This window comes from Astatotilapia calliptera, chromosome 19, assembly GCF_900246225.1.
Source record: "Astatotilapia calliptera chromosome 19, fAstCal1.2, whole genome shotgun sequence".
Classification (NCBI taxonomy): domain Eukaryota; kingdom Metazoa; phylum Chordata; class Actinopteri; order Cichliformes; family Cichlidae; genus Astatotilapia; species Astatotilapia calliptera.
The window spans coordinates 25460103-25487551 of record NC_039320.1 but is presented as its reverse complement, the minus strand read 5'-3'; the positions used below and the strand labels follow the sequence as shown (position 1 = coordinate 25487551).

Sequence of the window (27449 nt, the reverse complement as noted above, 5' to 3'; positions counted from 1 at the left end):
CAAAGAGAAAAATAAAATTTTTATTATTTTATTGTATTTTTACATTACAACATTTAGAGCTGAAAGTCGCTGGAGATCCAAAAACGGCCGCTGCATGAGAGACGCATCATTTGCTCGCAAATGCCATGATTTGCTCCTGTGAAGTGAAAACAGACATGAACTTAAAAACTCTCCAACCCTCTGTTTCATGCTCAGAAAAAGCCTGTTATAAGCGAGCGGCACTGCAAACTCTCTACACAAGAACTGTAAAGCAGTGAACTCACAGCATTTAATGTGGAAAAAAAGAAAGTGACTTTAACTTTGTGCCTCCGCAGCGAGATGCCTTTACAACCCGTTACAGTTGTGTTGGTTTGAATCGCTTAGTATGGAATAAAGCCATTTCACATGAGTGGTCGGTAATAAAAGGGGTGTGAAAACACAAGCCACTGTCCGCTGCCTCAGGACCAGCCGTGCACCCCACCCACACACTTTTGGTAACACTAAATTTGAGGCTAAACTTAGATGCCATAGTAGTAGGTTGAGAACCAGTAAAATTATAGATGCTGCTAAAGTAAAGCTCCGTGTAATCAGAAAAGTGGGCGGAAGGTGGGGTCAAGGTGGAGGCGGGGTTTGTGCTTGACAGGTGGTTGATGTTATCTGAGCGATTTCCAGGTTCGCTAACATCTAAAACTAGAACAGACGGAGAGGCTTACTTTCAGCGTTGGGAGCATGTTGGTGGCCTGCAGACCGAAGGTGCGTAGGAGAACCACAGGCGCGGCGTTGGTGGAGTACAGCCGCTTCATGAGGTCGATGGCAGCCATCATAGGCAGATTATGCCGCTGACGTTCGGTTTCATATTCTAGCAGGTGCTGAATTGCTCCTGCACAAACACACGTGAACCGGGAGGTTAAAAAACTGAGAATAAATTCTAAGCCGAATAAGTCCGTCATGTGTTTTCTACATTAGCTCAAAGCACTGGCGCTACGTTAACTTTAGAACATCACATACCAGCATTTTTGTGTTTTTTCTATGAAAAGCGACTACATAGAGCTCCAGGAAAGAATGGGAAAAAAATAAAACATCAAATGAATGTTGCCGGAAAAGCTGATGCTTTTTATAGTTCACATCGACGGCGTGCGTTTGAGCTGGGGCAATGGAAAAGAGCTTAGTGAAAACCGCCGTGCTATGTCTGTTTAGAGTTCTCACTGACCCAGGTCTTTCCCGTTAAAGGCCGCCTGACTTAGGATCTGCGTGAGGCAGGCCACATCACCAAATCCCAGGTTAACTCCCTGACCAGCCAGAGGATGGACACGATGGGCCGCATCCCTGAAATAGAAACAAAAGACGAGTTGAGTAGTTCTAGACAGTACAAGTTCAAATCACCATCCCTTTATTAGCTGACTAAGCAAACAGTTAAAAGCTTTAAAGAGCAATTTTTTTCCAGGACCTTGTAATACACATTCTCCTTTATAAAAGGCATTAACATGCTTGAGCTGTTACTTTTAGTTTTTATTATCTTACCCAATGAGTGCAACTCTGTGTCTGATGTACTCAGATGCATGGCCCATTCCGAGCGGGAACATGACCCGTGACTTTGGGCCGATCCCCGCCACACTCGGGGGAAGCTGTCGAGGTGAACCTGCGGACGGCATGATGGCTGACAGAGCGCCTCGAAACAGCGAGCCAGCCGTCTCAATTAGGTCCGACTGGTTCTCATTACTCCACTGCCAGCGAGCAGACAGACAGGAAAGAAGACAAGAGAATGAAAAGCAGCCAGAAAAGAGAGAAAACAGACACCGTCCCCTTAGTGGACAAAGAAATTAGCTGACACAGGAGCAAAGCTGAACTCCAGGCCAGCGAAAGGGCTTTCTTTTTTCCCCCCCCTCCCTAACTAACTGGTTTGGCAAGGCTTCGGGAGCTGGGCTAATTAAAAGAAGATGACGGTCAGGCTATGGAGTTGAATTAGCTCTGTTTGAAAAACATTCCATGCAGTAATGGTCGACACTGGGAGACCACAGGTTTAATTAGCAAACCAGGCCTAAAACCAAACGTGACTCAACCGTGGTGACCCCGTCCATAAGCAGGCCCAGTAAAAATAGCCAGCTTGGGAAAAAGGAGTTTCTCCAAACAGAAAAAATAGAAAGGTGCATCATTCCTGCAATGAAATATTAGTATTGTGTATACTTTGGGCTAAACAATGACCGTATTGTTTGCGTGAGCCACTTAAAACTGCTCATCGTGGAAGTGTATGGAGAACCTCGTGCCACATATGGCACACTGCATACAAATACAGACACTTTGCAAAATCTTACTGACAGACAGGCAACCTGAGTGTAAATACGACATTGGCAGTTTATGTATGAACCGAGACTTACAAAGGCAGAGTTGATGGCGTCAACAAAGCGCTCCTCATCCAGCTCGAGGAGCTCCTCTGCGAGTGAATGGCTGGTTGACCACACGAGAGAGCTGTGTGTGTCGGACAGCTGCATAGGAACAAAACGCAACAGCTGAAGTTTCATTAAATGCTCCTGTGACAGAATGAAAATACTGCAGCAGCAAAAAAAAATCCAGATATTACCGGTAACATTGCAATGGGTCCTGTTGGGAGGAACCTCTGCCATGCGACATTGTTCTCCGTGGGCTGTCCGACACATAAATTAAAACGTATTAAACAGCTGCATTGTTTTGTACAGCTATATTTGAATATCATAAACTGTGCATAAAAACAATATCATAAAGGTCGGGTGTATTGTTCTCCGACTGCTGACAGATGTGACATTAAAATTACTATTATAACAAAATCATTGAGCAAATCTACCAAGGAATTTACAATAAGGTTTGCTTAAATATTTAGGAGACTTATGCTCATTTCCAGCTCAATATTTTTTATTTTTGGACTATAGTAGAGTAGCTTTGCATGATTCACACTTCAGAGTACTTGGCCTTCACACAACCCCTCAGTTCACTCTCTGCCTGAGTGTTTAGAGCAGCTGCAAGGTTTAATATGAGCATCTGTTACTCTAACAGTATATATGTACATATACACCCACCAGCCACATTGTTAGGTACACCTGTTAGACTACTCATTAGCACAAATATCTAATCAGCCAATCACAGGGCAGCAGCTCAGTGTCTTTAGGCACGTGGACATGATTGAGACGACCTGGTGAAGTTCAAAGCGAGCATCAGAATAGGATAAAAGGTGTTTTAAGTGACTTTGCTCTGAATGTGGTATGTTTGTTGGTGCCAGACTGGCTGGTCTGAGTATTTCAGAAACTGCTGATCTGCTGGGAATTTCCAACACAAGCATCTTTACAGAGATCAGGCTGAAAAAGAGAAAATATCCACTGAGTGCCAGTTCTCTGTGTCAAAATGCCTGGTTGAGGAGAATGGTCAGACAGCTTTAAACTAATAGGAATGCAACTGTGCCTCAAATTTTTATTATTTAATTATCCTTTATTTATCCGGGTAAAAGTCTCGTTGAGATTACAAACTCTTTTTCAAGAGAGACGTGGCTAAGAGAGCAGAAGAAGAAAAAAATGTTCATTTCAACCAAATTATGCAGAAGACCATCTCTGAAAAGGTAACACATCGAATATTGAAGCTATTGAGGACCTAATAAAACGTCCCTTGAATGTACATATGAGACATAAAATAAGAACAAAACAAAAGAGCCTTCAAATTACGAGGATTTACATTGTGTAAATAGTAACGCTCACCTCTGATAGGTGCAGTGCAGCAACCACAGCAGACTGGTCATAATTCCACTTGACTGTGGGTATTCCTAATTCCCGCCTCACCATTGAGTTCGGTCCATCTGCACCAATCTGCAAAACAGATGAGTGGGAGGAAATTAATGGATTAAAAATGACACAACAACAACCACAGATTGCGTGATAAAATTAAACTGACCAGCAGCTTAGTCTGAAGAGTCTCTCCGTTAGCCAGCGTGACGCACACCCATGGGATGTAGTCTGTTTCCTGGGAAGGCATGGGCCATGTGTATTTCACCACCTTGGACCTGTACTTCACTTGTACATTTTCTAATAAAGCACCAGATAAACACACACAAAAATGGTGACTACTGTTCAAAGAAAAGAAAAACTGTGTTTCTCAAAAGAAATGAGCAGCTGGTGTGACTTTCTCACAAGAAAGAGATCAATCTTGGTCCTGTGAATATATCATCATCAGACACTTTTTCCTTTAAGGAAAGAAAGGATGGTTTTTGCCTGCAGCAAAAGCAGTGGAAGATCTATAAACCACCTCATAAAACACCACTGGTTTTCCTCGGTGGCATATAGAAGCTGCCAAAGTTCACATTTGACAGTCCTCTTAATGGTCTTGGCACGCCGCATTGCACTGACTAATAGTGTTTATCTACAAGCACACCAATCCACACTTCAGACACGCTGCCAGCTTGTTAGATTTTGCACTAAAACTGCTCCTCATCCTAAAATATCCACAGCTGGACATCGCAAAACATGTAAGGATCCAGATCGTATTCTGGCTCACGCTGACTTGGAGTGGTACCCATCCACAGACCAGTTTCTGCAACACTAAAGTCAAAAATTGGGTTTTTTTTTTCAGTGACTGGTGAGCAGGGCTTACATTGAAAACAGCTGGTGAGGAGTAGATTTTTCAAGTACATGTGCATCTTGAGCATAACAATCCCAAATGCTAAAAATGAGACAGCTGGTGGCACATGAGGCACAAACGTGATGTAACCGCACGCCCCTTTTGTTTGGCGCACAACGCCGAAAAGTGTTTATAAATATGCCACTTTAACTGTGGAGCACATAGCAGAGCTCAGTTTTATTTGTGAACCTCACAAAAGTTGGGACGCTGTCAAAGGCAATGCGGCGCTATACCCCGTCAGCGATTTAGCGTCTTGAGAGGTGGCACAGCCCGGGAGCACATGGCGGCTTTAAATAGGTCACTGGACCATTTCACGTGTCCTCGCAGGGTGCTGGAGCACTGGCAGTGAGGTTTAGATTGAAATTGCATGAAAAACAAGGATGGCTCCAAGAGCTTGTCTTTAAAAACAGTCACAGGGACAGAGAGAGAGAGTACAAATAAACAAAACCTGGGGACGGGATGGAATAAAAGTGGTGGCTTTAGCTGCCCGAGTCTGGCAGCAGGGAGATGGAATAGAAATCAAACTACTGTGTGTTTGTGTGTGTTCTGGGTGGGGGATGCTTCATGTTTTAATCATAATCTTACCAGACAGACTGTCCAGCTGTCTAGTGAGCGCGGCCACGACCAGGTCGTTCTCCACGATGTACGCCATCTCATCCTCCACGTTCTCCTTATCGAATGTGATCAGGGCATCTGAGCAGGCATCCCAAACCTAAATGAGAGACTCATTACGCCTGCGGTCTACAAGTCTATCCTTAAACGCATCTCCGTTTCCTATATATAGTAAGCAGAGAAATGGCGCTTCGCTTAGGCTGAACACATCAAAGTTGTTAACTGCCGCCGAAGGACGGCACAGCCTACATGCATCAAATGCAGAGCGGCAAGTGTCACGGGCAGCGCTCTGTGTGGACAGCTGACTTCAGCTTTAATGGAGCTCTGTGAGGCGCAGGACCAAATAATATTTTTGTGATGTGGATTTTTTTTTCTCTCTCTCAAACACTTTCTGGGAAACACAAATAACAAATGTCATGTTTGAGAACATTACAGAGTGAGAGTCAATATTTATCTGCGACCAAAAGTGGCAGAGTGAGATATAGTTTTAGGCTACTGTAATTCTAACCCTGAAAACACCGCTTTAGCTAAACGGGATTTTGGGGGGGGGGGGGGGGGGGTTGAAAAGTGTTTGTACAAGGTTGATCCTTTCCTGGATGACAGAACCCGTCATTCTGCAGTAATATGCTGCTGCGCTACTTTTTTCCAACTTGCCATAAAGTAGGAAGATATACCCATGAGAAAACCACTAATGGCAGTGAGTTTGCAGCTTGTGATAAGTGGTTGGGAAGAAAGATTTACTGAGACCAGCCCAAAAATTGTTTTGGTTTTGTTTAATGCAGGGTGAAATGATGCAGCTCCGGGGCAGAGTGAGTTCCTACTTCTTTTGCAAGACTTAAAGAAGATGCGTGAATAAAAATTTATAGGGAAAATGCGCGCGGGGAGGGGGGTAACGCCTCGTTAGCAAAAAGAGACAGAAAGGAAGAAAAAGAAACAAACGGTTTGCTTGTGTTTCAAATCTAAACCCTCGTCGCCTACTTTAATGCAGGGAAAGCCTGCTTTCTACAGTTGACCTGCAGAACATACTTTCCAGTGCTATGACTGGGATGTATATGACTGAAATTCAGTGGGCAAACAAGCCAAAACAGTGGTAGCAGAGTGAAGGTATAATGGGTGAGGTACACTACCATAATCACTGTGAGGCACTGCATGATGACATCTTAGGCCCAGAGAGAAACCCTGCGGTCGAGTGTTTGGTACACACCGACCACATCTTACAAGAGGGACCGAGGCTGCACCCACAGCTGTAAAGCGGGCTCGACTTTGCAGCAAACAACCACTCTCCTAATCTTTCATCTTCTTCCCGTTGTTCACATGAATCTTCATAATTAGAGGATTTTTTTGGGGGGGTATACCAATTTGAAAATGTCAAAATAATGTATTCCTCATAGGAAACATAGTTTTAATAAATAGAACTAGCATGGTCAGAGAGCCATCCTGTACTTTTAAATATGCCTTGTGTTCTTTGATGTTTTGGGGTGCTATAGATTGCACGGTGATACCGAAGGGGCATAAACTGCACAAAGGAATGAAGGAAATGCATGTCACGCGAAACCACCGCTTGGCATTTTAATGGGAACAATTACATTGAGTATTGTGTTGCTGGTTATTAAGAATGACTGAGCGGAGGCTGAGCGTCACAGATTTTTCTCTCCACAAATTGCACAGTGTCGAGATTGATGGATGACAGAAATACATCCAGTATGCCAGTAAATTACAAAGTCTGGAGGACGTGAGAAGGAAAAGCCGAACGGTGCAACAGGACGACTCGGGGAGATGCGCCGTGTTAAAGAAGGCTCAAGGTATACTCACAGTTAACAATGTTAACTTTAAGATTGACCTACCTGCATCTTTTTATAGGGCTTGAACCTCATCTTTGTGATGTGCTCCCATGCTCCGATACCTGACAAAAGAAAGAGGTCAGATTGGACAAATGTGGTTTGTGAAGTCATTCAGAGATCCACAGATGACTCACACAGACTGATTCAGGGAAGTTTGGATTTTTCTGCGCCTCAGTGTTTTTCTCTGCACGTTTCAGAGCAATTAACAGTAATGGGAAAAAAAAGTATGTGTGTGGATAAATAATCATAGTCATACTTTGGAAGTAAATATAACAAAAATGAATGCACATGTTTGCATAATGTGCAGAATGTTGTGACTAGGGTTAAGGACTGACACTTTTGGCAGCTCCAGGATCAACAATCAGGTGCAGATGTTGGATTGCGGGTGCATTTTTCCTTTGTTCAGGAGTATTAATTAAAGTAGAGGCATCAAACATAACATTATAAAGTGCTTAAAGGATGGCACAGATCATTCATTGAGCTCTCATCAGTCACTGTTTGTTTTTAGTAACCTTTTAATTTTTTGTGCAGGTGTCAGTTGCGGCCAATGATGTCAAAGCCAAACTTGACGTCTCACATTTACCCTTTCAAATCGCACCGCCGCATTCAACATTTTTATTGACACTACAGTCAAAATAAAAGTCTGTGATTGGAGAGGAAAAGTTTATTAATGGATCACTGTGACTGAAAACACAAATAAGATATGTGAAGGGCTTAATTTGAGATGCTAAGACAAACTTTAGGGTTTGTCTCTGGCACCTGCAAAAATAATGTTTATCACACATGCTCATACACTGGACTGCATAGTCTACCAGGCAGACAGGTAGGAGGTTGGCATGTGTAGACCTCAACCTGGATAAATACGGTTTAACTTACAGACATGTCACATATTGAAAGAAAAACTAACAAACTACCTTAATAAGCTGTTGGACCACATTAAATCTAGAACATCTTAAATGCAGCTTTTGACTGATTCTAAAAAAGAAAGTCACTGGAAATTTACTGCAGGGGTGAAACACCATACTTTCAAAACATATACCCTCATTCAGTGTTTTGATGACAGTGGCTGAGCATGCTGCCTAACACGCTAGTCTAAAATCTTCCATAGGTGTGTAATTAAGCTGAGATCTTGTGGCCGCAAAGCCCACATTATATTATTTATGTCAATGCCATCTTCACTAAGCAATTCAGTGACCCTTCCTGCCCTATGGGTGGCGGCATTGTCATTCTGGAAGAAACAACTCCACTGGGACTAAAAACGCTTAGTTATAATAAAAAGGTGATCACTCAGAACAACTTTGCATTGATTTGCAGGGCCTCTTCCCTGGATGTGTGATTTGTGACATCCTAACACATATTATCCCCCAACCACCAGTCGATCGCAGCAGATGGCTGTCCCACCTCGAGCCTGGTTCTGCCAGAGGTTTCTTCCTGTTAAAAGGGTGTTTATTGTTCCCGCCATTGCCAAGTTCTTGCTCATAGTGGGTCGCTTGATTGTTGGGGGATTGTTTCTCCAGAAGGTTTACAAGGTGGTAGTGAAACCTGCTATGATGTATGATTTGGAAATGGTGGCGAAAAAATAGGTAGCTGAACTAGAGGTGATAGCGCTGAAGATGTTAAGATTTCTATTGGTAGTGATCTGGATGGACAGGATCAGAATTGATTATATCAGAGAGACAGCTAAGGTTGAGCGGTCTGGAGACAAAGTTAGACAGGCAAGGATGTTTTGGATAGGTGAAAACCATTAATAGAGGAACTCCCAGGCAGAAGAAAAAAAAGAAAGATCACAAAAATGATTCATGGATGTAGTGTAGTAGGACATGCAGAGGGTTGCTGTGACAAAAACGGATGTTAGGAATAGGGTGGGATGCTGCCACGACCCCTAAAGGGACCAGTCGAAAGAAGAAGAAAAAGTTCTGATGACCACCTTCAGCTATTTTTAATGGATTCAAGACCTGAAGTGGTAATTTAGGACAAAGACTATGTTTAAAAAACAAGCCCATCAAGCCCAACTGCAATTACAGTGTCAAATCCCTGACTCTCCTTTTCCTTGGCTTTTGACTTCTTTAAGCTCAGGAGACATATTTAAACTGCAGTTTGGGCTGGACCAAACCTCACATTCTTAGCTGTACTACAGGGAAAAAAAAACTGCTAGGAAAAACCTCAGGTGATCCATTACAAAAGGAACAACTGTGGTTAAATACGATCCCTGCTAAAAATGGGTGACCAGCCAGTGTCTGATCCCTGGCTTACCTTGTGGGAGCCATTTAGTAGTCAAGGACAACAAACTTGTCACAGAAAGGAAATTACTCAGGATTATATTTTGCTGCATTTTTCAAGCAGATTCTGTTCAGATTTGGTTGTATACTGTACCACTGAGAAGTGTGGCGGAGCCTGGACTGATGGAGCTAACTCTGGTGCTATAGGTGTCCGGGACTTTGTCCATTAGTTTCTTGTTGCCGGCTTCAAGCAGCAGAATCTTCTTACCCTCCAAGTTTGGATCCAAACCTGTGGATGGAAAGTAAATGCATACAATATATAATATAGTTTAAATATGAGAGCACATGTGTAAGATTAAACATGTGTAATGAACCTGCAATTGGATTCGTTGTCCTGTGAAACGGATGCAATCATTTGATTTAGAGCTCTGACTGCATGTTTTAATACTCCAGCACATTTTAGAGATATCTTTTCCAGTATAGTAGAAAGTGACATTCCCTCTCTGTGAGAGAAAGAGTGCACTGCTACTTTGCACACCAACTTTAATCTGGATTTGGACAAGTTAACAGCAAAGTCTTGCAACACTAGTCGAGCACTCACCCAAGGAACATGCCATTGCAGATCCAACCATCCCTCCCCCGGATATAATTATATCATAAACATCATTCCCGTGATCTGCACATACTAATCCTCGCCTGGTGATTTTTATAGCAGATAAATGCTTTTCTGTTACAAAACACCGGCTGAGTCCGTTTAAGGCCAGCGACGCCCTCGTGAGCTTCTGCATGTTTCAGTCTGTCTTCGCATGAGAGAGAAGCCTCTGGATAAACAAAGGAAACAGTCCTGGGTCGGGCTTTGAAGAGTGTCATACAACAATTAAAGAGACAGACGTTTCCCCTTGAATGTGTCCTTCTAAGACCAACTGCGACTCTTCTGTGACACAACAACCATGTTGTGTTGACAAACGCTGCAAGAGGAAGTACTTCCGCTTTTACGACCAATCACAGAAGGCAATTTCCGCGGGTGGCGTTTCTGCCTCTGACCACAAACAGCGCTAAAGCTACCAGCACTGACAACTGGCTAAAAACTCTAAAACCTCTCTTCTGGTGGGATACAAAGAACTGTACCAACTTCGGGAGTCATTAGCTAAACAAACAAACTGTACTGCAACTACTGAGCGCTTGGAGGAATCTTCGACGCCGTGAAATACTTGTTAAAACTCGTCTGCTCCCAGGTTGGCAGCTCATTAGTACTCTCAGGTTGATTTTTCTGTGATTATATTGGTATTTAACGGGAACTTAAGTAGCAGAAGATGAAAAGGAAGTTTGTTTGTATAGAAAAAAAAGTATAAATCTTATTTAAACAAGCGCTATTAATCCTAAACACATACAACCATGTCGATGTTCCGCTGAGAGCGTGGTTGCCATAGTGACCAATTTACACAGCTCATACGCTGAGAGCAGAGCGCATGTGCAATGTAGTCCGTGGATGCAGGAATTTTTATTTGCGTTGATTAGAGTTATTTGATTGTATTTTCCCCTTCTCAGTTTATAGTACGAACAAATCCTAATTCCCTTATTGTTTATTTCATGAATTTTGTGGGATTACTAAAAAGAAAGACCTTAGAGAAACGTGTTCAGCAGAGTTTTTTAGCAGCAAGAGAAATAGTTTTTAATTGCAATGAAGAAATACACATTGCTCTCATACACATTATTCACATACATATTGTTTACTATTTATGTAGTAATTTGTCTATGTGTAATGTGTAGCTGTCTCAGTACTTTTGTCCTTATAGTGTATCACATTATTTCAGTAAAGTATTTCACTTTTTTCCAACTAACCATCTTCCAGTTTGGGTTCAGGAGACAGACACACTAGGTACTAAGTCCTGTAGTGTTTTTTTGGTCTTGTTTGTGGTCTCTCTAGGTTCTATTCCCTTCTCTTCCCCCTCATCCATTAACCAGTCTTTGCAAATGTTGGCCCCTTCCTGTGTTTGGTTCTGCTGGATATCTTTCCCTGTTAAAAGAGAGTTTCTCCTCCCACCAGTGACCAAGTGCTTGCTCACAGGGGCTGATCTTATTGTTGGGGTTTTCTCTCTAATATTGAAAGGTCTTCACCTTACAGTATAAAACACCTTGAAACAAATATTGTTTTAAAGCGTGGCTATACAAATAAAGTTGAATTGAATTTCCTGACAGTTGACATCTACTATGAGTCAATTATCAAAATGATTGTCATAGTTTTTATCAATAGACAAATAAAATATTAAATTAAGCATATCAGCTCCTAGTCAACATAGATATTCACAAGATTTTAAAAAATCTCTTTTTTCTCTTTTTTTTCTTTTCAATATCACAGGTATGAACGATAAGTTAAAGCTGGATACTTTGCTGGAGGATGGACTGCAATCAGAGTTAATGCTCCAGCTGCATCTTAAGGCTCTTAGAGAAGCCCTGAAACAGCAGCTGCAGGAGACAGAAAGGATACAGACGGAGGAGCTGGAAAAGAGGATTCAGCAGAACGCTCACCTGTCAGCTGATTCAAGTGAAAACCCAACAGAGTATGTTACCTCATATTATTATTTTATTTTTTTGCTTTCGTCCACTTAAAATTGACCTATTTCAAAGAGCTGTACTGTTTTACAGGATGACAAGATCTTCTTCAGAAATCCTAAACACTTCCCACAAACCCCTACAATCAGAGAGGCCCGACACCTCATCCTCTCCAGCCTGGTCATCTTTAACAGATGGGAAGCTTTGTTCTGTCAGGACTGAGCGGTTTCCTTTAGCTAAAACTTCACAGCTGATCAAAGAGGAGGAAGCCGAGGCTGAGTGTCAGAAGAAGTTCTCTGCTCTTCCTGTCCCCAGCCACATCATTCAGCCCATCTACCAGGACATGATGGAGCACAGAGAAAAGGAGAGGAAGGAGGCCCATGAACAGAGGAAGCAGTTCTTGCTTTCCATTCAAAAGCCTTTCAGCTTCCTGCAGAGAGAAAAGGAGAAAAGGGAGAAACTGCTTGCGAGGTTAAACCAAGTCGAGCAAGATATGAAAAACGGTGTTCGAGTTAGAAAACCATCTCCGAAAGAAATAAAAGACTCCCCAGACCCTGAGACAAAAGGTTGGTTTTCCTTTTCTGACTTGGTTTGGTTTTATGAACAGATGAATTAGAAAGGGTACTTAGTATTCATGTAACTGGGCTGTGGTCTTTGGAACCAGGTAAAGCATTCCTGTGACTTCTTGTCTTAGGCTGCATATAAGTAAGTTTTAAACAGCCAGAGTAATTACTATAAAAGCTTGAACTGGCAAAATTCTGAGATCAAATAATGAATTAAGACCAAAATCATGAAGAAATAGTAATGAAGCCCACAAATCTGAAAGAAGCCATGCTACACTTTAATAAACATTAGACATTGTGAATTTTTTAAGGAATCAAATTGAATTAAAATTCCCAAATTTAGTGTAAAAACCCTTTAACACAGTGGTGTCTAATGTTTTCTTTTTCTTTTGACATTCATGTAAAACCTTAAACAAAAAACCTAGTTGATTCAGATAAGTTTTGAGTAGTTTGTTAGCAGCATTTGATAGAACACCACAAAAGTAGCAGTGCTTATGTGCGAAGCTGTTCGAAAGTGAAGATTTTCTTTGTCCTCACTGGAAGCAAACTGGGTGATTGGCTGATTTTGATCTGTGTTTCTTCAAACTTTCATTAAGAGTTTTTAAATGGAAGATTTCAACTGTTATTGTATCATATTTGTGCATGCATACAGTACACTCCAGGCAGTGAATTGGCTACAGTGTATACCCTGTCTAACTTTATTTAGACCAGGAGGAAGTCTGCAGGAAAGTCCACTCTCAGGCGACTGCGAGGGAGGAGAATCCTACTCGGAATGGCCCGAAACTTCGCACAGCAGAGCGCACCAGGAAAGAAAAGCTGAGATTTTTGGATGAGAAGCCTAGTTTCCATCCAAAAATCATTCACGAGATCCCTGATTTCAGCATGTTGCACAAGGCCTTGCAGACAGAGACGCTGAAGAAAATGCAGAGTAAAGATGTGACAAAGTGTCAGCCATTTGTCCTGAGAACTTCATCTCGCCCACCAAGGCAAAGCAGGACGAGTCCGGTACACTTGCAGGTAAAACATGTTCATTGCTTCTTATTGGTATTTATTTCTTTAGCTGCTTTTGGACTTCAGTTGTGATATTACGTGCTCGTTTTAGTTTATGTTCTCTGAACATTTATGTAGTAGAGTTCATGTTTTAACTCAGATTTTTAGAAATATTTTTATTAGCCAGGAAAGAAATCATATTAAACTCAGTTTTAATGGACAATCTCTGTATTGAACCAGATGCACATTTCAGAAGTTTTTTTGAAGTGTCTCACCCCTGCTCTGCTTCATGGATAGTTTGAGACTTATCCACCCACTTTTTTTTTTTCTATCAAATCAGTACCCTTCTCTTTTTCTTAAGGAGATTTGCTCTGAGCCACTTACCTTCTTTAAAGCCTCTACTGTTCAGGATGTTATTCTGTTTCATTTTAATCTGTTCTTCTTTGACTCTGCAGTTTTTGGCAGCTCTGCAATCCAACATATTCCCGTGGTCCCACAGCACAGTGTTTATTTCACAAAATGTAACAAGGGAATCTGACCAGGTCACATTTTTGTTTCTGTGACTTTGAAAACAGCTTGTTTCATGAAATGAGATTTATTGTATGGTTTGAGGCCTTGTGTGTTATTTTTTTCGTGGCTTTGCAAACAAGTCTCCTCAGTTGTGGAATCGTATTGCTATTTTAAAATACCTTCAGCAATCCATCTTCAAAGAGGAATTATTCTTCTCGTGTTTCAAAGTTTTTCCGACTCATGATTTGTAACCTTTAATTCAAGTCGTGCTTCTACAGAGCCGGATCTTTTTTTAATGAGACATACTTCACGAGAAGATGTATATATACACTACCAGTCAAAAGTTTGGACACACCTTCTCATTTAATGGTTTTCTTTATTTTAATGGCTGTTTACATTGTAGATTCTCACTGAAGGCATCAAAACTATGAATGAAAACATACGCAATTATGTAATAAACAAAAAGTGTGAAGTAACTCAGCTGTTTTATATTTTAGATTCTTCAAAGTAATTGATTTGATTACTGCTTTGCACACTCTTGAAATTCTCTTGATGAGCATCATGAGGTCGTCACCTGAAATGGTTTTCCAACAGGCTTAAAGGACTTCCCAGAGATGCTGAGCACTTGTTGGCCCTTTTGCCTTCACTTTGCCATCCCTCTCATTCGAAACCATCTCTACTGGGTTTAGGTCAGGTGACTAATCTATCAATCTATCCTTCTTGGTCAAATAGCCCTTACACAGCCTGGAGGTGTATTCGGGGTCATTGTCCTGTTGAAAAATAAATGATGGTCCAACTAAACTGGATGGCATGTCACTGCAGGATGCTGTGGTAGCCGTGTTAGTTCACTGCCTTCAATTTTGAATAAATCCCCAACTCTGTCACCAGCAAACCACCCTCACACCAACACACCTCCTCCTCCATGCTTCATGGTGGGAACCATGCATGCACCAAAGATCTCAAATTTGGACTCATCAGACCAAAACACAGATTTCCACTGCTCTAATGTCCATTCCTTTTGTTTCTTCCCCCAACCAAATATCTTTCTGTTGCTTTTCCTTAGTAGTGGTTTCTTAGCTGCTATTTGTGTCATGGTCCTGGGCCATGTGGGCCCAGTATTCTTAGTTCTTTGTATTTTTGTATTTCGTTCCTTATTTAGGCCATGTCTTCTGAGTTGCCCTGTTGTGTTGTTCCCTAAGTGTTTTCCCTTCATGGCTCTCTCCCCCCTGTGTGCCCTCTATGTATTGATGAGCCCTCGTCTCCCTTTGTGGTTGTTTCATGTTTCCCCAGCCCGTTATGTCTGTGTTTTCCCCGTGCTCTCTCTCCTCCTGTCGGAACCTCTGTGCCTCTACATGTCATGTTCAGTTCACCCCGCCCTGTCTCGTTATGATTATCAGTGTCACCTGTGTTCCCCGTGTGTGCCCACTTTCCTCGTTTACCCTCTGTGTATTTCTGTCTGAGTCTCCCTCTGTTCGGCGTCGTGTTCTCCCTCATGCTGTGTGTGATTCCCCTGTGTTCCTTGGTGAGCTTTATGTTAGTTTTTCCCCAGTTTAGTTTTGTATTGTTTCTCGTGGCCAGCAATAAAGCTGTGTTTTTGAGTTCATCCCCGTGTGAGTTTTGCGATTGGGTCCTCATCCTGCCTGCCACACAGCCGAAACATGACAATTTGACCATAAAGACCTGATTTGTGCAGTCTCCTCTTAACAGTTGATGTAGAGATGAGTCTGCTACTGGAACTCTGTGTGGCATTTATCTGGGCTCTAATCTGAGGCGCTGTTAACCTGCGATTCCTGAGGGTGGCGACTCGGATGAATTTATCCTCAGCAGCAGCGGTGACTCCTGGTCTTCCTTTCCTGAGGCCGTCCTCATGTGAGCCAGTTTGATGGTGCTTGATGGTTTTTACGACTGCGTTTGGGGACACATTCAGAATCTTTTGCAATTTTCTGGACTGACTGACCTTTAGTTCTTAAAGTAATGATGGACTGTCGTTTCTTTTTACTTAGCTGATTGGTTCTTGCCATAATATGAAGTCTAACAGTTGTCAAATAGGGCTGTCAGCTGTGTACCAACCTGACTTCTGCACAACACAACTGATGGTCCCAACCTCATTAGAAGGCAAGAAAGTCCACAAATGAACCCTGAGAAGGCACATCTGTGAAGTGAAAACCATTTCAGGTGACTCCATCATGATGCTCATTGGGAGAAGGCAGCACTGTCAACAAAGCAAAGGGTGGCATGCAAAGACATGTTTAGAGTTATTTATCAGTTTTTCATTTGCTACATAGTTCCATATATCTTGCTTCACATATTTGATGTCTTCAGTGAGACTCTGCAATGTAGAGAGTAGTAAAAATGAAGAAAAACATTGCATGAGAAGTTGTGTCCAAACTTTTGACTGGTAGTGTATGTTCACTGAAATTTGTCTGGGTGGATGATTCACATGAGAGCATTAAAGGCTAAAAATAATTATACCAGTAATTAGGTAAGAATAACAGTAATTTTCTCTAATCCAAACTTTGTGATCAGGGAAAGTTTCGTCACGTCTTCCTTTCATGTGTCTTGTGGCTTTTGTAATTATCCAATTACCACAGTTCTGTTTTATGACGCTTGTCAGAAAGGTTAAGGCAGATTTTTAAATATTTTACTGACGTTGCAAATATCTACTGTACATTTAGCTTAACTGTTACCATATGTCTAGAATAATCACATGTAATTGTACTAAATTACCTTTTACTGTGTGATATTTCCGGAAGATCCTTTAGGATTTTTGTAAGTGATATGAAATTATTCCTGAAGCTGTTATTGCCATTAATCTTTTTATTTTTATTTTTCTGTAACTGTTTAGTAAGAGGTTCTGGAAGCGGTTGTTCTCACAGTAATTGTAGTTACACATAAAAACTAAACTACCAGTTTACACTTGTTGATGGCAAATGAGTTCATTTAATCTTGCATTAAAATGTCAGTCATTGTTTTAGTTAGGCTTGGACTCTAATATATGGAAATATACACTCATTGCCCACTTTGTTAGGCACACATATTAGACTGCTTGTCAGTATAAATATTAAAGCCACATTTGCCATCACATGGCAGTAATTCAGTGCATTTAAACATATATAGACATGGGCAAGATAGCCTGAAGTTCAAATCAAGCATCTGAATAGAGAAGAAAGGTGATTTAAGTGACTTTGAACGTGGCATGGTTGTTTTTGCCACACAGGCTGGTTTGAATATTTCAGAAACTGCTGATCTACTAGGATATTCCTACACAACTATCTAGAGGTTTTACAGAGAGTGGCCTGAACAAAAGAAGATATCCAGTGAGCCACAGTTCTCTGTGTGAAAATGACTTGTTGATGCCAGAGGTCAGAGGAGGATGGCCAGACTACTTTGAGCTGATAGGAAGGGTTGAAGAGCATCTCTGAATGCACAACACATTAAACCTTGAAGGCGATGATACTGAGGCCAAGAATAGAGCCTAGAGAACATGAAAGCATGAATCCATCTTGCCTTGTGTCAACAGTTTAGCCTGCTGGTGGTGTAACAGTGTGGGGAATATTTTCTGGTCAAACTCTGGGCAACCTTAGTAACAAATGAGCATCATCGTTTAAACTTCACAGCCTGCCTGAGTATTGTTGCTGACCCTGTCCATCCTGTTATGACCAGAGTGGTTTCTTTACATGACAATGAGTTCACCTCCAATCACCAGAGCTCAGTCCAATAGAACACCTTTGTTTTGCAGTGCAACGGGAGGTTTGCATCATAGATGTGCAGCGGATAAATCTGAAGCAGCTGTGTGATGCTATCATGTCTCGTGTCAATATGGATCAACATTTTTTAGAAATGTTTCCAGCACCTTGTTGAATCTCTGCCATGATTAATTGAGTCAGTTCTGAGGATGAAAAACGAGTTCCAACCCAGTGCTGATAAAGTGTCTGTTGTGTCAACAGTGATACATTTTCAAAAAACATTTGAACTAATGAAGCTAGTCATGCTATGTTTGATGGAGAAAAGCTATTACATTTACTCTCACACACATCTTTATGCTACTATTTTCTTCATGTTATTCAAATTCTTGAAAAAATGCCACATGATGGCCAACAGTTTGGTTTTGATTTCAGTTTTTTTTGTCTCTTCATCCACAGGCACCAAAAATGAGTAATCTCAGTAGAAGCAAGTCACTCGGGGCTTTAACGTTAATATCCACTGACACACTGCCCACATACATCACAGACGCTGTGAGGAAGCGCTCACTGGCCATCAGGTGAGTTGGAATATTTATGGATGACAGCAGATCTTGTCTCAGTGTATCCTAAAAGGAAAAAAAAAGACTTCATTATTGACGTATTCATGTGCAATAAATTTGTTTTTTCAGTAAGGATAAATGAGATTAATGAGGCTAATCTGTCCTTCAGTTAGTAATGCTGGTGTTCACTCCGGTGCTATTAAGCTTTTAACAATATAATGTCAGACACTTTGAAATAACCAAATAGAAAGTGGTTTGAGTTACATAATAACCGTGTAATCAGTATACACCACATTAATATACGAAGCTGATAGAAACACTATTTAAGTCTCAGGCCGTGTGTATGAAAAAATAGCCTATTTTGATGTAATCTGTTGTCTACCAGATTAATGGAGGATTTTTGGAGCTGTTCAGTGAAAAGCCCTTTACTTACTTTCGCTAATGTCATGGTAAGCTGTGTGGCAGGCTAGGTTAGGACCCAAACGCAGGACTCAGAAACCAAAAGCTTAACTTCATAAATCTTTATTGCTGGAAAATACAAATGAAAACTAAGCACATGAACGCTGAAAGAAAGAAACAAAAGATGAACTAAACATGACAACAAACAACTAGAACCTGGAGCTTATGCAAGAACACACAGCAAGTGTGGAGAACGCGACAGCTAACAGAAGGTGACTGAGGACTTAAAAACACAGGCAGGATAACGGGAGGATTTGCAACAAGCGGGAGACACAGCTGGACCTAATCTGACATGATGAGACAAAGAAAAGGAAAACTCAATACACTGAACACGGAACAAAGATTATCAAAATAAAACAGGAAGCGTGACAAATGTGTAGAAGAAGATACGCGAGCGTCACAGTGTGACTGGGGGGAATGAAAACAGAGACAAGACTAAGAAAACACAGGATGAGACTAGACACTGAGGGAGACAGAATATAATCCCAAAGAACTGAAGGAAAACAGAAACACACCCCAAACATGTTGAAAGAATAACTAAGAACCTAAGAGCTACAACCTAACAGAAACAAAATGATCAAAAGAGAGCACTAAAGTACAAGAAAACCAAACATAGATCACTCAAAGAGAATAACTCAACTATTACAACCAAAACAGAACGCTCCAAAGCATAAACCCTGGATCACTGACAGCTAAGACCTGATTTAGACATCTCTATGTAAGTGCCCGACATCGTTGCTGGCACTTATGCTGGGACCTTTATGGGTCTCCACTCTTAGCTGTGGTCAGTTTGTTTGGGGAGGACAAACGTATATGTCCCTCTAGTTTTTCCACTTCTTTGTGCATTCCCTCACATCCATTCCGATTTCTGCAGTCTTCCTCCAGGAGTTTGTGACATTTGTGAGTCCTTGTGTTGATGCTTCAATTATTGTTCCTCATAGTGGGACAGTGATCGTTATTCTCTCAGGGATAAATTGAAAAACTTTGGCGGAAAAGTAGCTGGAAGTGCACCAGAGGACCCGAGGGTGCTGAACAGGACAGTCACAGTTGACCTGATGTGTACTGATGTTCACCTTCTGGGGAGGTGAACACCGGGTTGCTCTTAGAGTTTCAGAGTGGTTTATGATTACCACGTAGCTACGGTGACTCAGTAAGTCAGCATGGACCACTGGGGAAAAAATTAACTTGGCTCTATATAGTTTCAACACCTAAACCATGAAATGATCTGAAATGCAGACAATTTTTGCCTGAACAGAACATCAATGGAGATGAGGGATAGTCAGAATCAAGAGAGTTTGAACTGGTTGAGGAACTACCAAATGAGATCCCAAGCAATGAAGGAGAAAGTAACCCTCCATGCAAAGTTACTGGACCCACGCAGCAGCTTGAAAGAAGTGTATGACGAGAAACTACAGAACTATCGGTGAGTTCTGTATAAGTACGGCTATTTATTCTGCAGTTTTACATTTCATGTCACAAGAACCACACATGCCTGCTACAATAGTTAAAACTATCATCTCCTCTTACGTGAAGGGAGGCTGATCAACAAAGAATGAGGGATTACATGAGAGAATTACGGGAAATGAAGGCCCGAGTTAGTGAACGCCCTTATCTGTTTGAACAGGTGAAACAGGTAAGGAATGCCTGAACATTACTACATGCGTTAGGCGACATACGTTCAGGAATCTAAGTCTGAGTTTTCACTGGCAGAGAAATGCGAAAGCTCACGCAGAGCAGACATACAGAAGCAAACTGAAGAAAGCCGGGCTGAAGGAGCAGTTCATTGAAGAAAATGGAGACGGGCTCATATCCGAGGAAGACGACATTCGAAGCAGGTATGCAGCGTGAGAAATTGTAGCAAGTTTTGTTCATCCTGTGAGTAATACCACTGTGTCCGGTAAAAATATGAATAGCACTGCTGCTGGGAGAGCCAAGGACTTCATGTGGTTTGGTCATGTTGCATTACATAATTTTCTGAGCTTGCTCTACAGTCTTTAGAGAAAAAAAAAGACCATTTCCGTAGCCAAGTAAAAGTTCGATGTAATTACAATATAGTCATTTTCTAACCCAACATGTCTGATTTAGGGAAGAAAATGGAGGAGACGGGGAGAAAATTAAAGATGTGGGAGAGAAGAGCGTGAAGTCCAAAGGGGAAGAAATGCCATGATCAAAAAGGTTCAGGCGGCACAGAGTTTTGTGGCCTCGCCACTAGAAAACAACACCGTCCTCAAAAATGATTCATGTCGCTGCTGACTGTCCGCACCAAATGTTTGATAGTTTAAGATGAGCGGCTATAAATCACGAAATCGCAAAACAGCTGGAATTTGCAATCACAAATGGAAAGAGATAAAACTTTATAAAAATGTACATAAGTGATTGCTGTTGGTTTTACAACACTTTCCCCAAGGAATATGTAAGCTGTAGTTTTGAAGATGATGAGCATGTTGTTGCCAGAATAAATGGTTCAAAAATAAACTGAGAAAACCAGTTGAGCCCAGTTTGTCTGTAGCATTAATCAGTCTCCGTGTTAAAGAGACAATACTTAAATTTGCTTTAATGTAAATGCTTATATTCTAATGCTTACAGTTGCATTTTACTTTATTATTATTATTTTTTAATTCATGTTTTTACATGTTTCTAATGGCCCGTAAGAACACAGGGCATCTGACATTGGCTTTTCTTAGATTGTCGAGTTAAAGTTCCCAGTTATTTCTACAGCCACAGTGCCACCTAAATAAACAGTCCTTACCATGCATCTGCATTCACACAAACCATCTCAGTGGTCTGCCTGCACATCCACATCAAATACTCTTACACACTGGCCTCGCTGTATCTTGTGCTTTGACAGCTGACTGCCAGGAATTCGAGACATCGAGACATTTTTACTTACCAACCACATGGGAGCGTTTGAATATTTTTACAAGCATAATCAATGGAGATCAGTGCACGCCCTTATGGGTTTGTTGGCTGTTGTGCCGTGCTTTGGAGTCAGTGTAGTAAATTCACATTAGAAAATATTAAAATTCATTAAGTGGTATCACTAAGCATGGTTTAAAACATAACACTTAGATAGGAGTTAACATAGTCTATGCATCTAGCGTGCATATTTATGCTGCACGAACTGCATGCAGCCAGCTGAATATTACTACAGTGAGCTGTAGTAATATTCAGCTGGCTGTCTTCAGATTTAAATATATTTGCATAATTGCAGTAAAGATGGCGACGAGGCTCGTGACCTCTAAAATACTACATGGTGCTTTTTTCTTAGCAGCGTTGCCTCCACATTAGCCATGGAATCTTGATAAGTTTTCAAGATTTCCGTCTGATTAATTTGCTTTCTAACCTCTATCTAACTCAGACCCACGAACTGCCAAACAAGTCCAGGCCCTTTTGGACTCCTTATATGGTCAAGTTCCTGGGCCAGTGTGAAAGAAGGGGAGTCTTGTGTGATGTTTGATGGATGCATTGATTTAACGCAATTAATGAACAGGTACATTTTCTAAATAGATCTTTATTTATTTTCCCACTACTAACTTATTAACATTTCTTTAAATGCTAGATTGAGCACTTGTATAAATTAATGTAACAGTTAATTAGTGTTTAATTGTTATTTCCTTAAGTGGGAGGAGCGACTACCTATATAGGCGCAAGAGCCCAGCGCAAAATTGTTTCTCAGCGGTTTGATTTACTTTTGGATCATCATCTTTAAGGTGGGGCTATTTTTCATTTTGTTTTCTATTAAATGTTTTTATCTTCAGTTTGACTGATCAGTCTGCACTATAAATATGGCGCAAAAATCCACTGCTGTGAAGAAAAAATGGGGAATAATAAGAGACCAGCCTGTGGAGCTGTCGGCAAGCCTGTTGTTTGTGCCTCTGCCGCTCAGCCATCCCTCACAAATACAGAGACGGAGAAAAATCCAAAATGTTGTCACATAATATGTAATAAATAATAATCAGACAGTCGCTTCTTTGAAAGCTCAAATATCACAGGATCAAGCTTCAAGGGCTACATCCTGTCAGGTTGTCATGGGAACCATGTATCCCTCCTCACTCTGCCACTGTAGTCCATTTAGGAGAAAGCTGCGCACCTCTGATTCCCCGATGCAAAGCTCAAAGCAAAACAAATTGCTTTCAACCTGTTAGATAATGTCTGAGCGGGAACCTGCAGCGGTGAAACGCGATGGAGCAGGCGGCTGTGACATCTATTTAAACAAACTGCAGCCTCAGATATGTGTGGAGGCTGAGAAAGAAAGAAACACATCCCATTTAAATTAATGAGAGGCTGCACGCTTGGCCGCTGAATGTTATGATCGCGCTGTTTAAGGAGTGGCTCTGCTCAGCAGATGAACAATATAATTTCACCGAAGTGGTGTGTGCAGGTCTCTTATTACTCTAGCCGCTGTGCAGTATTAAAATTCCCACACATTTCATTTTTCAAATGCATGTGCTGCAAAATTTAGGCAGTTGGGGACACATCCGAAAATAGATAATGTGGGCCTTAAATGGATTTTACCTGCTTTACCCAGCAATTGCACTGCACAGCATTTTTGCTGTTGCTGTTTTCTTGCTTATTTTCACTTGATTACAACTTAAAAATCCAGTGGCTAATTTTTTTTGGGTTAAATGCAGTGCATGTTATGCGTGCAAGCAGCATCTCTGCATGTCTCAGTCCTCGGTTCACCTGCAGGAGGAGCTGTGTCTCGCTGCAGCTTATCTGGAGCAGCAGAGAGATATCCCTCTTTTTCTCCTTCAGCGGCATGAATAATATCCCCTGAGCTGGAGAGAGAGCATATCAAGAGGCAAACAGGAAGGGGAGAGAGAGAGATAGAAGCCTGTGTGACAGATAAGATTGTGGCACAACTTGTCTTCCTGACTGCACCGTGAGCTGGGGAAAGAGAGGAACAAGTGCACCAGAGTGTCAGGCAAGGCTTCTGCCTGCACACATAAACACTCACAGACACACACACACACAGAAAAAGACAGACCCCACAGCACAGAAGCACCAGAAGGAGTTCAGAGAGAAGACTGACCTCAAAAAGGTACAGTATGACTGTGTGTCTCGAGCTGTGCTGAGCTGAGCGTCTCTCCTGCACCAGTGTCCCCACCCTTACACTATGTTAGCAAATTGCTCACCTGATGCTCAACTTTGTTTTGCAGGTGGATTGGCAGAAGTTTTGTCTGTGCGTTCCCTCGGATGCTATGGCCGTCCTCCAACTGATCGTTTAGAGGAGTTGAAGAACTTGTCTTGTTATTGCAGCCTGAGGTAGCATGGAGGAGCTGTCGACGAAAGACAAGGAGCTGATACGAGACAGCTGGGAGAGCCTGGGCAAGAACAAAGTTCCTCATGGTGTCGTCATGTTCTCCAGGTAATTTTCTATCATGATCAGCACGACATAAAAGGAGGCTGTTGTTTAATTCTTTGCGCTGGAAGAAAAGATCAAATATAAAAGCACTCAAAGCATAAGTGATAGGATTGTGTATTGTTGTTACCTAATAGCAGCAGTGTAAATAAATGTAGCACAGGTGTATATCCTTTCCTGCACACTTTCCACATGAACCACGGACCGGAGGCTTGACTTGTTGCTTGGCGACAGACTGCAATAATCCTGCAATTTACTCTGAGACAGCTGCTGCTAAATCAGACAGGGGATATGTGTAGATGTTTGCTTTGTAGACTGATTTTTATCCCTCTGTGAATATTTGAGGCTACACCATGTGTGCACACCTATAGAACAGTGTTGTATTTGTCTGTGTTAGACTGTTTGAGCTGGACCCTGCGCTCCTCAATCTTTTCCACTACGGTACAAACTGCGATTCCACACAGGACCGCCTCGCCAGCCCCGAGTTTCTGGAACATGTCACCAAGGTGAGCTCTGTTCACCGCATTAACCACCACAAGTACACAGACACGTTAAAGTTTCGTTTGTGGACAGTTGCGATGGCTCTCTGTTTCTCTTGTGGCCGTGGCCTCAGGTGATGCTTGTGATCGACGCGGCCGTCAGCCACCTGGATGACCTTCACTCCTTGGAGGACTTTCTGCTCAACCTCGGGAAGAAGCATCAGGCAGTGGGAGTCAGAACGCAGTCATTTGCCGTAGGACCAACATCTTATCGCACAACTCTGCCAAAGCAATTTCACGAGCGAATGAGCCGTGAACACTTTCTTCTTCTCTTTTTTTTTTTCCTGTGTGTTTTGCAGGCGGTGGGTGAGTCCCTTCTCTACATGCTGCAGTGCAGTCTGGGCCCGGCCTACACGGCACCGCTGCGTCAAGCCTGGCTCAACATGTACAGCATTGTGGTAGCAATGATGAGCCGAGGGTATGCCGAAAATGGCGAAGACAAGGCCGACTGAGGCGCCAGTAGTTGTCAAATCATCAAGTTGGTTGCCATGGAATAAGGTTGTGTAACTTGCAGCATTGTGGCTTCAGCTGCTGTACATTTGCTCTGTGAGTGGGGTCGCATAGCGTAGCGAACGTGTGATATAGTTACACATTTTTCAGTCGGACCAGCGAGTCACAGAGCGTGTTTTCTTTGCTGTGGATGTTTAGCTACCAGGCAGTGCTGTTTGTACAGTTTCAGAGTGTAAGCGGACTGTAATCTGAATGCCTCACACTGAGAAGAAACACTCGGGAAACTGTGGAAGGGTTTTATTTTGTATATAATGGCTTTGATATATTTACTCAAATGATAACAGTGACTGTAGTGGTGTTTGTGGTGTATCTTAAAAGAGTTGCACACTTGTGAAACACTAGCTGTTATTATGATTAGACATCACACACTGCTCAAACTGTGATGGTTACTGTGGCCAGCAAGGGCAGCTCTTTATCTAACTGGAACACAGTGATACTTAACAGAACGTGTGGGACAATGCAATGTGATTTTTCAGAAGAATATCAAAACTGTGTGTTTTTTTAAAATCGATATTACATTTCATGTCTTTTGAGTGACTTTGTCGTTTAACTTTTAAGCTGCTAGGATGAAGAAAAAACAGTTTTTTAACATTTTATTCAATAGATTCTTGACAAGAACTGTTTTACTCTCTCTGATAGCTTTCTTTAGTTATCCACGACTGTTAAGGCGTCCAAGTGCACCTTCCCCGACGTGGCGTGCGATGCGCTCCTCAGTCGAGGGTGTGAGTATTTCAGTAAGCTTCTGATGACTGTTAAACTAAACTTTAACTAAAAGACTGTTATATGACTTTAAGAGACTGAAAGTAAAATGGCATCTTGGAGGACTTGTAACATCTTTGTTCCTTGGCTATCAGTTTCCAGTTAATCTTAGTGTAAAGTAGTAATGGTGTATCGTAGTTGCTTAACTTATCAATGCTTATTAACTGCGATGATGTGGGTACTATTACCTCAGCTTTACAGGTGACAGGGATCAGTGGCCTGTTTTTCTCCAACTTAAGAGGTTCTGTGAGGAAGTGAAGCTGGAAATAAATATTTGTTTTGACTTCAGAAACCAAACCAACTTAAGTGATGACAATTTTACATTTAAATTATTGACACAAAACAGATGATACAGAGAAACTGTGCTTGACTGTATGTATGTGTGTAGTATTTATGCTGCCATAACGCTGTATGTATCATCAGTTATTTACATCTATAGCCAAGTAACTTAGCAACAGTGTGCCAAGTATAAGATAATAACACCACACAACTGTAAATCCAAGCTGCTGATATGTGTTTTTCCTCGCTTCAGTTTATATTTACAAAGTTTATTTTTATATTCTGAATTGTATGTGCAGTGAAAGAGCATTGATTTTTTTCTTGTCATATACAATATGACCTTCAGATACATTGTACTGTGTAGATTTCGGATAATGAACCCAATACAAGAAAACAATGTGGCAAATCTGTTACTTTTAATCAGGTTTCAGTTCAAAGAATAGCAGATATATAACCGCTATATTAAAAAAGATGTGTAGTTATTATAGAAGAGTATAAGAACAGGGCTTTTTTATTAATATTATGTGTTTAGTCTGTACTTTCCAGGCTGCAGGTATAATGTTTGTACCCTGGTTGTGTAGGTGCTGTGTCTATTGTCTTTCTTTTCTTAGTCTCAGTACGCAGCCCTATGCAGGTTGTTGTTCTCCGTGTTTTTAATTACCCGACAGTAAGTATTTTCAGCTGGCACAGCTGGCGTCTTTTTAACATCCAGATGTGTATATATTGGCTGTCTCGCTGTCTACCTCATCATTATCAGCTGCTACGCAACAGCGATGACTTCACCTAGTTATCCTTCAACCAAAAATTATTATTACAGTTAATACAAGCGCACACTCTTTGTAAACTGGATTCCATCTTAAACTTTAAATATGTCATGTGCTTACTTGAGGCTAAATAAAGTGATCTGTGGGTATTTTACTGCTTATTGAAGTCAGTGTGTTTTCCTCCTTGTCTTAAATGTGTTGTCACGGACTGATTACGATCGCAACACAGCGGTCAGGTTTTGAAATCAGTCACACAATGCCTGATTTGCTTCCCACTGACAGCCCATCTCTCAGTGTTACATAAGATCCAAGCGTCGAATGGCTCATCGCCCCCCTGGCTTCCGAGACGAGGGCGACTTCAGCCCACTTACTCATGCAACTGCACAATGTCACCTCAAGTATGTTTTCAGAAATTCACAGTATCCATTGTGTTCTTCACAATTTGGATCACTTTATCTTTATTTTCCTTTATGCTTTCCTTCAAAAACGAGCAGAACTGTGCAGATTTTGGATGCGTTTCTACTTGAATATCATCTAAAGCCAGAGTGATCAGATGAGTGGGGGCAGGCAGGAAGGTTATGATGAGTTACACACATATCAGCTCATTTCTCTTTTTTCTGTTGTGTCACTGT

At 41.5% G+C, this 27449-nt stretch overlaps 3 protein-coding genes across 5 annotated transcripts; 2 read left to right on the top strand and 1 right to left on the bottom strand.

Annotated features, from left to right (window-relative positions):
- Positions 1–4: 4 nt before the first annotated feature.
- On the bottom strand, positions 5–10720 carry coq6 (coenzyme Q6 monooxygenase). 2 transcript variants are annotated; one of them, XM_026152017.1, is made up of 12 exons: positions 10678–10720; positions 9441–9575; positions 7071–7129; positions 5200–5326; positions 3892–4022; positions 3699–3806; positions 2558–2620; positions 2355–2462; positions 1501–1703; positions 1190–1305; positions 693–859; positions 5–136 (listed from the first exon to the last, which is right to left on the bottom strand). In XM_026152017.1, exons 1-12 carry the CDS (start codon positions 10712–10714, stop codon positions 107–109), a joined length of 1284 nt encoding a protein of 427 aa, XP_026007802.1. In that variant the 5' UTR covers positions 10715–10720; the 3' UTR covers positions 5–106. The 2 variants fall into 2 exon arrangements, with proteins under 2 accessions (XP_026007802.1, XP_026007801.1); XM_026152016.1 differs by lacking the exon at positions 10678–10720 and adding an exon at positions 9888–10270.
- Positions 10392–21096, top strand: fam161b (FAM161 centrosomal protein B). Its single transcript, XM_026152015.1, has 9 exons — positions 10392–10521; positions 11646–11847; positions 11933–12405; positions 13109–13419; positions 18045–18163; positions 19860–20027; positions 20138–20237; positions 20315–20439; positions 20690–21096. The coding sequence occupies exons 2-9, from the start codon at positions 11648–11650 to the stop codon at positions 20769–20771; spliced, it is 1578 nt and encodes a 525-aa protein (XP_026007800.1). The 5' UTR covers positions 10392–10521; positions 11646–11647; the 3' UTR covers positions 20772–21096.
- A 2215-nt stretch (positions 21097–23311) lies between these two features.
- ngb (neuroglobin) lies at positions 23312–26971 on the top strand. 2 transcript variants are annotated; one of them, XM_026152019.1, is made up of 5 exons: positions 23312–23645; positions 23864–23972; positions 24364–24472; positions 24580–24699; positions 24805–26971. In XM_026152019.1, exons 2-5 carry the CDS (start codon positions 23875–23877, stop codon positions 24955–24957), a joined length of 480 nt encoding a protein of 159 aa, XP_026007804.1. In that variant the 5' UTR covers positions 23312–23645; positions 23864–23874; the 3' UTR covers positions 24958–26971. The 2 variants fall into 2 exon arrangements, with proteins under 2 accessions (XP_026007804.1, XP_026007803.1); XM_026152018.1 differs by having other exon boundaries at positions 23313–23645; positions 23764–23972.
- Positions 26972–27449: the final 478 nt, after the last annotated feature.